Genomic DNA, 13,373 nt, shown 5'->3' on the forward strand with positions numbered 1-13,373 from the left:
TATATACTAGTAAACTAACTTTTAAGGTATAGTGAATTATGTATATACTACTAAGTTCACTAACAGTATTTTACTGAAGCTTACATTTCGCTATTTAATCCTCAAAATATGACAATTTTAAATCTTTAATATTGTAACAGTAGAGTATTAACTTCTAAATTCAGAGAATTTATTCCTTTGTTAGCTACCCCCTTTAGCATAATAATTATCGCAATTGTGATTTGAAATTCAAATACATTTTATTAATAACTGATATCTTTCAGGAATATTTCTAGATAATTTCTAATGGTAAAACAATTTTGTACCAATTTTACCTTTTGAACATATTCATAACTGTTAAAGAGAGAGAGAGAAAAGTAAGTAATTAAACTGAAAATCGGTCAGAACTTCTTTTCAAGACAGTCAGATTGGGCAGGTATGTAAAACTAGAAAAACCATTTAGTATTTTGGGGCCATTGTAATGGCAATTAAAATTTCAGGATAACCTTCAGTTTTACTTTGGACAGCTTGGTCAGAGTAAGTTTTACTATTCAATGCCTAGTGTAAATAAAATTGTTTATTGTGATCTTTTTTTTTTTTGCAATTTTTCAAGATGTTTTGAGATGCATAAAAAATTCAAATTTTCATTAATTTCAGTATAGAAAATCTTAAAAAATTGCTTAATACACAATATTACTTCGGAATAACTTTAAATCTGGTATTTTATCTGGTAGCTAAGCATAGTCAATTTTGTGACAGCATATTAAAATATACCAAACTAATTAACCATTCATCGATAAAGTATTAGATATTAAAGTAATTTAATATGCTTAAAAATAATACTGAAAATAGTGATTGGAAAAAAAGCAAAGTCAAATTAATTTTTAATAGCATTGTGTTATGTGCTTTTATGCATCGTAACTCAAAATTACTCATGCCAAAACACTGAAATTTCCAGAAGTCATTGCTAAATATTGCTACAAGGGACATAAATTTTACCATAAGCAGAATGAAAACCAACTATCTTGCAATTTTAAGTCACTATGTCTTTAAGTTAATGTTACTTTCCAAATAGAAAAAATAATTAGATTATAATTAAAACTTATGAATGTCATAACAAAAAACAAGAGTTAAAATAAATTAAAATAAGCAAAGCACAAGTCACAATTACAGGAAATATGAGGGGAGAACAAATGCAGGAAATTTTTTTTGATAATAGTGAAAACACATTTTACTAATAATTGTAAATAATCACAACCAATTGCACACAGTTCTTTTCTTCAAAATTGTTTTCATAAGTAATTAAATTAAAAGCAAATAGAAGAAAAAAAATTCAACTGAAAAGAATGCTGTTACACATTTAGGAAAAAAAAGTTCGGTAAATAAAAAAATCCTTTGGAATGCAATAAATTTTAGTTATTGATTTGTGACAACAAAAAATCAATATTAAGTTCCAATTTTTTTTTCTCATACACTATGCTAAATTTCAATTTAAAATGATAGAATATAAATTGAAAAAAAAATTTAAACAATACTGACATGGAGTTTATTTATAAATTTAAAATAATTTTTTATTAAATTTGTTACTTTCTTTAAAAATACATCCAAACCTGAACGAATTTTTGTAATAAAATACTAACTTTCATCAAATACAAGATTATACTAGTCTGCATGCGATTTTTTTCTTCTTTTTGATACAATAGGAAATGAAAATTTCAAATTAAATCATAAAACTGACATTAAAAAACAATTGTAATTGATTAAAAGGTCTAGTAAAATCCATGAACAGCATTTGACGAATAGAAAACTCCTAAAATTTGTAACAAATTTATATTCATATGAAAATTTATGCATAACAACCAAATTTCAGAAGGACATAAAATTAACTGACAATAACTATATGTATACAGTAAAAGAACTTTAGTGAGTTGCAGATTCTGGGATCCCCACACTACAAAGCACAACATACCATTTAAATAAATAGCAAGGTGGACTTCCTCATTGTCCAGGCAACACTTCACTTGAAAAAGGATTTTTTTTTTCTTTGCTTCTTAAACAAGTGTATCTGATAAGCAGTTTTGCATACATCTTTATTTATAAAAAAAGAATATTTTTTTTTATAAGCTAGAATTCAACTATCCATTTATAGTCAAAAAATCACAGCACTAGAGCCAAGAAAGGCATATACTGATAATTTCAACCCAAAGACAGCAATATATTTTTTTTTCCTTCGAAAAAGTATTTAGAAATAATGTCATGAGGGTTTTTTTTTGTTGAATATGATTAGCCAAGCAAGTTTCCTGGAACACATTCACCAATGGCAGGTTTTGAGTATCTTCATTCAAGTTACCCAACATGTGTCACATCTCTATTTGGACCCAGATGCAATATCTTTCCTGATCAGTGTGGCTTAGAAGGAACTGTATCTTCACTGCATTTATAGTATACTACCCTCTTGTTGCTTTTACCATCTGAGAAAGCTGGAGAAGAACAAAATTATTTACATATAAACTCCATAAGTTATGTCTATTATTTCTTACTAAATCAAAGTGCGTAGCCAAATTATTCAACAAAAATTAAGCACCTTTTAAGCACTTTTAAAAAATATCATAATTAGGCATGGTTGGAAAGTTTTTGACAACGGTTTTATCTTGTTTTAACAGTCATGTCAAAAAAAAAAACTTTTGGCATTGTTTTTGACAATTGTCAAAAATCATGAAACATGTCAAACGAATGGCGTTTTCATAAGCTACAGGCTGACAATACGCCAAAATAGATTGGAGTAGAATTGTCAAAACATTGAATAGAACTATGTGAACTGTAACTTTTTGCATAATTCGTAGCGAAAATCAACATGGTAAAGGAAAAATCTCATTTTGAAAAAGGGAAAATTAAGAACTTTTTAAAAACACCCAATGAAAAAAGCACCTTTAAGGGCTTTTAAAAAACAAAAATCGAAAATAAGCACCTTTAAGCACTTTTTAAAAACGCTACACAGATGCATCACAGATAAACTAGCAAAACGGATCAATTACTTTTGTAAATTGCAATATTAAATTGGACATAGGGGTTGATTAATTATTACACAAATATGTTTTAGGCATTTTTAGACTCCCAATTTCTCTTTTTCTCAGCAAACAAAAGTAAATTACAATATTCCTCATATATATTTATGTTACCGGCAAAGTTTAAAATCCGGCATTCTATAGAATGGCAAGGCATTGTATATAATGCCTTAAACTAGCTGGCCATGTATGAAACGATTTATATTTCACACATTTCCTATGCATTCTATAGAATGCCAAATGAGAAACCGGCAAAGTATAAATTACATCTCAGATTCGTTTCATTATGTATTGAAATGTAATTCAAAATGTCATTAAAGCCTGTCGTGTTGCAACAAGTAGGTCAATTTCTTATTTTTTATATGAAACTTTTGTTTCCTTTAATAAGAAAGGCATAAATTATCATTGTCATTTTTTATCTTTAATTTTTCTTTACACATTTTGAATAAAATTTTTTTTTAAATGCACATCATTTACAGAATCTCACCAGGACGTTTTTTCATACTTTGCCTAAATAGCATTTGTAATTATATAGAATGCCTAGGTATTATATACAATGCCTAGGGAAAGTATGTAATACTTCTCATATTTCATACCTTGCCTAAAAACATTCAGCATTCTATAGAATGCCGGCCTTTCATTCTTTGCAGGTAATATGCATACATATAATAGCTTCAGCTAATCTTTTTATGTTATTCCTTTTCTGAAAATCTTTTGTCTTAATTTATTATTCAAAACGAAACGCTCTTTCACACATTTTAAAATTCACATTGTGTCTTTTAATCTATTTTTAGTTCAAGAATGCATTTATTAACAATTAGACATTTTTCCCTGCAACTAAGTATGAAAATGCTAAATTTCCCTAGACCTACTTAATAGACCAATTATAATTATTAATGCTTCCCTTTTTCTCTGAGACCTAATAAGATAGAGGAAAAAACTTATCCTACTTTCCCTAGGATAAAAACTAAAGCACACAGATTGCTTGAAATGATTTAAATAGTAGAAGTTAAGCTCTGCCATCTCTTTAAAATGACTTAAATAAATATTATTTTCCTTCCAACTGTTTGCGTGTCTACCTGAACATTCGACCACTGCTGCTATCATTATATATATATAAACAATGTGGAATTGGTAGTGTTTTATGTAAGCATTGCATCCTCTCGTCAGTAAAAATTAGCATATCACAAACCGTTGCTTTTTCATTAAGTGCTTATATAACAGCCCTTAACTTATAACCAAAAAATTACAAATCAATTAAAGAAAAACAGTTAAGGCCTGGTTTCTTAAGACAAGCACCTTACTTGGACGTCAGCGGGAAGTTGACATATCACTGACGCCAACAAAATACTGTTTTGTTAGCTCAGCGTCAGCAGTCGGCCCAACGCGGACATTATCTCACATTGCGCATTCATAAATAACGTAAAAAAATATTTATTTTGAATTTGTATTGATTTTGTTATTGTCACCAAGTGCTTTAGAAAACAAATAATGACTTTGTCCAAGAAAAAAAGACATTATATCTCAGCTAAATGAAGAGGAAGAAGAAGCTATGTTTAATGTTAAAATCAAAATCTTGGCTGATTTCAATGCTCTGTTGGATGTTGTCCGCCATTGCTTCTGTCGTTAACGTTACATTGTAATCCAACTGCAGTTAATTCGGACGTCAGTCGTCATTCAAGCTCAGCGTTCGATGACGTATGCTGTCTAACTCACAAATTGACCCATTACGCTCACTTCAAGCTGACGTTTCGTAACACTGACCTGTCCTAAGAAACCAGGCCTTTAGAGGAAGAGATGTTCAGCTTGGAGAACTTGATAATTCATTCTCACCAAGATTCAAAATAAGTAACAAAATTTTTAAACAGATAACCCTACTGAATATAATAACTTGGAAATAAAGCACATTTGACCATTCTAACTGAAACGTTTACATGGGTGTCTTAATTTTGTTCTTAGCCTGCGATATGTTGTAGTTCCAAATGGTAGTTATTTTAAAGTTTCACAGTTAAAATCAAAACCCCATCAAATCAAATTTAGTAAATAATTTCTACACTTACAAGGCATCTCGAAAATTCCTATTAACCCTTTGCACTCGAAGTCCTTTCAACAGTTAAAAAAAATGGACACAACCACTTAACATTTTGAAAGACTTCTTACAAACTTACTTCATAATACCTGGAGATCACTGAATGAAGTGGTAACTAAACATTAGGATGAAAAAATTTCACAATAAGAGTGGTGGGTAATTTACAGGGAACAGTGGTGACTAACAATCACCTTTTGAGTGGAAAGGGTTAAAACAAAGTAGTTTCAATTGAAGAGCATTTTTGAAAACCTCTGATAAGATACAAATTAGATACCAGATGTGAGTTTCAGTTCATTTACTTTTTACCTACCCAACAAAAACTTCTCAGCTCTGAATTCGTGATATGACAGTTAGACTGTCCACTGTCTCTACCAGAGAGATTCAGCGTTTGAATCCCAGCAGGGACGGTTAAATTTTGTCTTTAATTTTCCTTGCTAGAAAACAGACATTGATAACTATTTAATATGTTTTATTAAATTAATAAATTAGTTCTCATTTTAAATTAATTTTTTTTTAAAACTTAATATGAATACAGATTCTACTATGACAAAAGATACGACAAAATTGAATACCAATTACAGTAGAACTCCAACTATCCGAATCAATTGGGACCGGACCCCATTTGGATAATTGGATTTTTTTTTTAAAAATGCTTATTTTAAATAATTACTGTATGTACAGTAGAAATGAGGGAAAAGAACTGTTTTTAAGGAAAGAGATCTTTTTATGAATTATGTTTACATACCTTGCAGTAAATGAAAGTTATTACATGCTAAACATCTCAGTTAAAGTAAGCTGTTTAACTGTCTTCATCCGTTTTCGGGCAGCTAAGTCGCGCATCCGTTTGACAGTGAGAAGTTGCATATGGTCACACTCGGGTTGGTGCTCCATCCACTTCAATGCAGTTTCAAGGCCAGCAAATGCTTCACTTGCTGACGGCCCAGTGTCTTCTTCAATTTCAGCATTAGGGTCATCTTCTTCATCAACGCTTTCCTCCATCACACTTTCAATTAGTTCATCATCATTTAAAATTTGAAATCCACAGTCTGATGAATCACACATCATCAACTCTCCTATATCTTCAGCACTGACATCTGAACATCCGGGAATTTTCAAAAGTATGTTTCTGAATTCCTCAAGAGATACGGCATCCTCATCTTCTGTCTCTTCCCGTTTTTTTTTTTTTTAACTTCTTTTACCCTTTTCTCTTTTTCCTTCTCTTCTTTAGTTGATACGCCTTTTAACTTGTTCCATGCATGTCTTAATGAGACATCTTTAACCAAATTCCAAGCTTCCGCAACCATGTACAAGCAATCTTTCAAATTTATCTTTTTGTGGTTATCCAACACACCTTCATCCTTTCCCTCTACTAAAAGCTTCCTTAAAAGTTGTCTTCGGTAAAGCGCCTGACAAGCGCCAATTGGCACAAGCAAGCTGACCAGGGGGTCTAGCGTTCACATTTCTTTGTCAACAAACATTCCATAACTAACATCCTTATTCATACGGTCTCCCATGTGCTCTTTTGTCACTGGATTCCCCCTCCTTTGTTATTCTTTTTATTTATCTTTGACCAATCCTGTAAACTTTCTCTGCATAAATCTTTCCTTGGCTTTACTAACATTTTATTTTATTCATATAAAAAAAAGAGAAACTTATCTATTTACTACATTTCCATAGGAATTCTGAAAGTGATTTGGATAATCGGCAATTCGGATAGTTGGAGTTCGTCTAATTGGAGTTCTACTGTATTTTAAATAAAATGAGAAAATTATAATTCATATCTTACATTTCAAGTTTTTTTTAATAACTTTATTAAAACATGTTTATATTTCGAAATTTTAAAAAAACTACAAAATTTTAATTTAAATTTTAAATTACAAAAATTATAATTATCCACTTTAATTATAAAATAAAAATTATTAAATATATATATATTTTCCTTTGCTTATAAAAATGTAAACATTAAAATTAACATTTAACATTTAAAATTAAAAATTAATTATTTATAAATTGAATAAAACATTAAATAGTTATCAACTTTTTCTAGTAAAGAAAATTAGAGATAAAATTCAATCGTCCCAGCTGGAATTCGAGCTCCGAACACAATACACAACAAATAGTGTTTTACATATCAGCTAAAAAAAATTTGTTAGAATAAAAGTAAATAAACTGAAACTTTATTGGGACGTATTTTACCCTATGGATAGATCAGGCGACTAATATGTACCCTAGCCAAGGTTTTCAAATATGATCTTTAATTTAAGTTTTACTTAGTTTCAAATGGAATTTTCGAAAAGCTTACTTTCGTTGTTAGTTAGGCTGAGATCATCAGCAGCAAATAATTTTCTACTTTTTTCAATTTTTCTTTAATTGATTTTTCATACTATCTTTGGCATCCACTATTAAAGTCATGAGGAGAGAATATTTTTAAAGGAGAATAAGAAAGAATCAATGTAACCAGCGAGAGTGAAAATGGTTAGTGCCAAGGGAGGTGAAGGAACTGCAAAGCCTGGAGTTATTGAGGCCAGACTAACTAGCTCTAGCAGGTGGTTCACAATGATGCAGAACGTGTCTGATCGCGCGAGTGATGGTGGGGTGAAATTTATAGTCAAATTAGAAAATAAAACTTTATTACAAAAAATTTGTGTATCAAAATTTTGCCTTGTAAAAAATTTCAAAAATAGTAAATAAGGCAAAATAAGTACAAATAAAGCTTAAGAAGGATGAAAAAGTGTGTCATTTAAATACTAAAATATACAATTATAAAGTTTATTTTCACATTTTGTTAAATTCTTCATGCCACATCAACTCACTGTCTAAAAAAGAATATTTTCTGTTATGTTAAATAAAACAAATAACTTAACATGCCAATTTATTTATTTATTAATATGAATTCCTTCTTAAATTTAAGAGTGCGACATTAAATTTAATTTTATAAATGACTATTTCAATATATTTTGATTTCCAAATTTTTTTAACACATATACTAGTTTATTGGAGAATTCTGTAAAATCGAATGAATTTTTTTTTCTTCTTTGTTAAGGAAAAAAACTTATCAAAAAATTTTAATGATAAACAAACTTACATTTCTAAAAATATTTTGAAAAAAAGTTATTTGAACAAAAAGCAACATGTACTAAAATTTGGGAGGAATTTCAAAACAAAAAACTGTGTTTCAGAGGAAATATTAGGCTTTAGGATTTTTATTTATATTTATTTATTTATTTTTTCACCCCAGGTATCTACCACATACTCTTTTATATGTACAAATTAAAGGAACAAATTGGAGTAAGTGTGTTTTTCGTATAGACATCAAACCAGCATCTTCCCCGACACAAGAAGCTACCATCTAAACCATCAACATTTTTGAACTTAAGATTTATTAGATTCTTCCAAATGTAGAAAATTCTTAAAATTTGTGCCTCATTCAGACTACCTTTACTATATTTTATCCATGATAGTTCATCTTCAACACACTCATGCTATAGAATGATTTCACCATTAACAAGTGTCGTATTTGCAGACTTTGTAAGCTTATAACTCAGTTTTTAAAAAAAATCTAAGCAGTTCTAATCATTTTTGTGAAAATAAGTCTAGATATCATTTACATCCACTCTAATATTTAGAAATTTGAAAAAAAAGATTTAAATTAAAAACTAGTTCTTAAGGATATAACATAACATTTTGAGTATGCAGATAACATATTGTGGATTTATGTGCAGACCCGTATAATATACATTAACGCCATTCGCCAAAAAGAAAAAAATAATCCACCTCTTCAAAGTAACTCTGCCTTTTAGGAATTCCCGAGAAAAAAATAAGATTTGTTCAAACACTTTTTCTACAAATGCGATTTAAGATCGCGAATCGTATTTTTACGATTTTATATCAAATATTGAGTTTCATATTCAAGCTATTTTAAAGCTACGTACATTAGTGATTCGTGTTCAAGTGACTTAAAAATTATACATTGGAATTCGTATTCACACGCTTCTAAAATCAAACTTGGAGATTCGTATATAACATAATTTCAAAATTGAATATTGAGATTCGTATTAACGAGATTTTAAAATTAAATATCTAAAATTGCATATGCGGGGTTTAAAACTCCGGGAAAAAAATTTATATTCACACTGTTTACATAAATAAAATCTAACATGGATATTTTTATTAAAACGTTGATTACATTCCTTGCTCATTGATTACATTCAGATAAATATTTCCTACATACAATTTTTCTTGCTTAAATTTCAGGTATTTTTTCAATTATATAAAAAAAAGGGTTTTGCACATAATTATTTTGTATTTTTATTTTCAGCTTTTTTTTTACCTAACTCTTCCCTGTGGTATGAATCAATAGACTTGAATCGAAATTAAATATTTTTTTTAAATATCCATGATTTTGAAGAGAATTTTGCCAAAATGAGGTGGTGTTGAAAGGGTGGAAACAAGTTACAAGTGTTAATATATGTGTGCAGAAAGTTTGAGATTTTGAGTTTGTAGAGTTTTTCATTTTATCTAAGTCTGTATATATGTGTTTGGGTGGAATACGAACGTGACATATTTTAAATAAAAAACTGTTAAGGACGCAACACAATATGTTATGCACACTGATAACTGTATATATATGTGTGTGGAATACGGACACAACGTAGTGTTATGTCCATAAAACAGTTATTAATTTTTTTTAAATTTTTAACTAATGAAAGTTATTCAAAATTGGAGTAACAGTAAATGGGTTATTTGAATACTTGCTATAAGTCTACAAATATAGCAATAATAAACGGAGAAATTGTGCCTAAAACTTACTCCCCCTCCCTTTCTCTTTTTTTACTTATTTATTTTTTCTTTTTTTTTTAAGTTCTGTTATATTTTTAGCAGATCATAAACCACCAAGTATCATTGGTTATTTGGATGAGAATAAAATTGGAAAATATTTTAAAATACTAATTTCTAACTTAAACTTACGTTAAGCAATAAGTGTAACAAAATTTAAAAAATGATAAAAAAAAAATTACCTTTTAGCTCTTCTTTTACAGCCTGATACTCTATAAAAGAAAAAATTGGAATCAGAAATAAACTGGCAATGATTTAAATATATATTAACTACGTAGCTTCAAAATATATTTAAATATATTAGTAAGTAACTATTCTAAGAGAGAAAAGTGTTAACAGAATTTACAATTTCGAGGAAATAATTACTCTAGGAGTGAAAAATGTTAAAACAGAATTTAGAATTAGAATAAATATATAATTTAATTCATGCGATATTAACCACCAACAAATAAATACAAATGCCACTATTACAGCATAAAATATTTCAATATGCAAAACAAAAAATATAGCCTACAACTTCTTAATTTTGTTGTTTAAAAAGTTTCTGAAAATAGAGGATATCTAAGGCTTTAGAAGATTAAAAATTAAATAAAAATTAATGTAAAAAAAATCAAAGAAACAAGTTTTAGATTTTTAACGATTTCAGAACTCTACTATTCATCCAAATGTAATTTAAATTCATAAAATTTACTCAATACAAGCACAAAGCAGAAAAGAATGGAACTTAAAATATATCAATTTGTTTGTTTTTTTTTTCAACTTAAAAACAAAATTTTAATAAAATTTATTTGTTGCTATTTTTTATAATGTTGATTGTAATTTTGGGCTTTATAACATTGAATGTATTTCAACATTATCAAAAAAATCAGTATTAGCTTTTCTGATTTTTTTATTAGGAGAATGAATTGAAATGTTTACTAAGATCGCAAAATTTTAAAAAGGACTCTTACTGTTAAGTTGAAAACAATTTCCTGCATTAAATTCAAGTACAAGTTGGAATAAATAAAATAAAAAAATAATAACTTTAATTTTTTACATTTTTAAAATATAAAACTATTCTATAAGAAAAAAATAATTCAACATTTCTTTCACTTAAAACTGGAATTTTAAGACACAAAATGAAATCAAAAAAAAATCTAAAATATTCTTTAAAATTAAAATGGTTAAATTAAAAAAAAATTAAATTACAGTACAGAACCCGTTATCCGGAAATCAGAAAACCGGAAAACCAAAAAACCGGAACGAAATTCGATAAATTTTCCCGCCATTATTAATTTATTTTTTTTTCCTCACAAGATTTTAGGATTTTTCTCTCTTTTTTGAAAGATGTTCACCTTACCATCATTTTGGAAATAATCATTAGTGTATTGCTTCATCGTTTTTTCCTCTTTTTAAGATTATTTCCAAAAAAAAAATTTTTTTTAGTTGGATTTAACAATAAAAAAACGGCTTTTAGTAGCGATTCAAAAAACCGGAAAAATCAGTTATCCGGAATAGCGATGGTCCCGATCGTTCCGGATAATCGGTTCCCTACTGTATTTTGTATTAATAAACAAACATATGAATAGGTAATATCAGGTATAACTCACTCTTGCATCTTTTTTACAGAACTACAAATATTCAGAGCTATAAAAGATCAACTACTACTAATAGCATATAATTCATCAACTATTAATAAAATTTCAGTAAGTACCATTAAAATTTAATGATATCAGAAACGCTTTTAAAAATGCAGTGCTATCATAACATCCATAGTATAAAGATCATATACAAAAGCAAAACATAAAAAATAAAAATTGATCTTAATTTTTGAAAGAAATTTTTAAAGCTAAGCATCTCCGTTTTTCTATCACCCCATTTAATAAAGTCTAGTAGAAACCCCCTTAATTGTTTTGTCATAATAAAAATTTTATAAAAACAAAAGTTTTTAAAAAATAAAAAGCTAGATAGAAACCGAAATAAAAATCATTCTTAATATTTAAACAAAAAATTTGAACATTTAAAACCTCAATTCGGCTTTTTCACGATGCCATATTTTTAGAAAAAAGTTACCATTAAAGAATAATGCTCATTAGGAAAACTGTTTAAAAAATACTGTGTTGAAAATTAATGCTGAAAAGTTTAAAAAAAAAAGTTTTCTTAGTTTCGAAATTTCAACTTTAACATTAAGTTTAACACTTAACGTTAACAGTTCAACATTAACAATTTTCTTTAAAAAAAATTTTAAAAAGTGTTGAAAAAATGAAGAAATTGACTTGCTTGAATATAATTTTTAAAAAATCAGCAGTACAAAACTTATGGTTATAAAGTAATCCAGTTTCAATTCTCCAACTTTTACTTTTCCATTTGTCTTTCAGAACATAAATTAACAAGTTTTAGAATTTAAAACACTCAATATTCAGTAAAAGTGCTGAATATTCGTTTCTACTCTCCTATAATACTTTATGCACCTATTTAAAAACAATTCTTTCTGATTATCAAAATAAGAGAAAAATCTCTTATTTTGATAATTATTTTGACAATCTCTGTGCATACAGTTTATATTTTTTTCAATAAAGTAAACTAAGAAAAAATTAATTAATAAACAACTTACAGCTTGAAGGCTTTTTTCTATAATTTAAATTGAAAACATTCAAATGGTGCACTTATTTTTTTAAAAAAAAGGTATTTATTTAAAAAAACTTTAAAATTTAAAATCATTAAAACATTTATTAATATTCCCCCTAATCTGGAAAAGGAATTCTTATAAAAATTTAACCAGTTTAGAATAATCCTAACAAAGAAAATATTTCTAATATTAATCAGAATTAAACTTTTAAACACAGATAATTTTTCCAGAGCATAATTATTTAAACAGTGAATTATTATTTTTTTTTTTTTCAAAATGGAATGTCAATAAAAAGGCAGTGTTTTTAAATGGCTGGCAGCTTATTTTTATAAAAAGATCAAAGCATTCATAGATCAAACAGCAGGCATAGGGGGGCGCATTTCTCAAAACACTAAGGGAGAACACTGGTATAATTAAAAAAAAATTCTGACACATTTATTTACAAGCAAAAACAGTTATATTTTGTTCCGAAAATTCAAACGAAAACTAGAACGTAACGATTTTCAATGTACAGCGATTGAAAACAGGCATCAAATAGGCACTGGTGACGTCAGTTTGTAAATAATCGTGTGACTTCCAGTTTCAGATGAAGACGAAAGTAGGTGTTTTTTTTATTGAAAATTACTTGATAATTAGCTCTCATAAGGGAATAATAAAATATTTTGTGACGGTTTTGAGTAATTCTGAATGCACAGATTTTTTTTAAAAAATTACTGTAATTGTCCAATTAATTTCACCATGCACGTAACTACGTGCCACTTTGACCCAGAATTAACTAACTTTAACCTAAAGACAA

The 13,373-nt window shown here is 27.9% G+C and overlaps 1 protein-coding gene across 1 annotated transcript in view; it reads right to left on the reverse strand.

Annotated features, from left to right (window-relative positions):
- Positions 1-1,182: 1,182 nt before the first annotated feature.
- The window catches only part of LOC107450381 (uncharacterized), a 33,604-nt gene continuing 21,413 nt past the window's right edge, over positions 1,183-13,373 (reverse strand). Inside the window, exons 5-6 of the mRNA XM_087159829.1 lie at positions 10,152-10,181; positions 1,183-2,459 (exon numbers count right to left, since the gene is read on the reverse strand). Coding sequence (XP_087015955.1) covers positions 2,380-2,459; positions 10,152-10,181 — 110 coding nt within the window. The 3' untranslated portion in view covers positions 1,183-2,379. The remainder of the gene's footprint in view (positions 2,460-10,151; positions 10,182-13,373) is intronic.

This window comes from Parasteatoda tepidariorum, chromosome 1, assembly GCF_982258835.1.
Source record: "Parasteatoda tepidariorum strain Cologne lab strain chromosome 1, Ptep-v5.0, whole genome shotgun sequence".
In the NCBI taxonomy this organism is placed as follows: domain Eukaryota; kingdom Metazoa; phylum Arthropoda; class Arachnida; order Araneae; family Theridiidae; genus Parasteatoda; species Parasteatoda tepidariorum.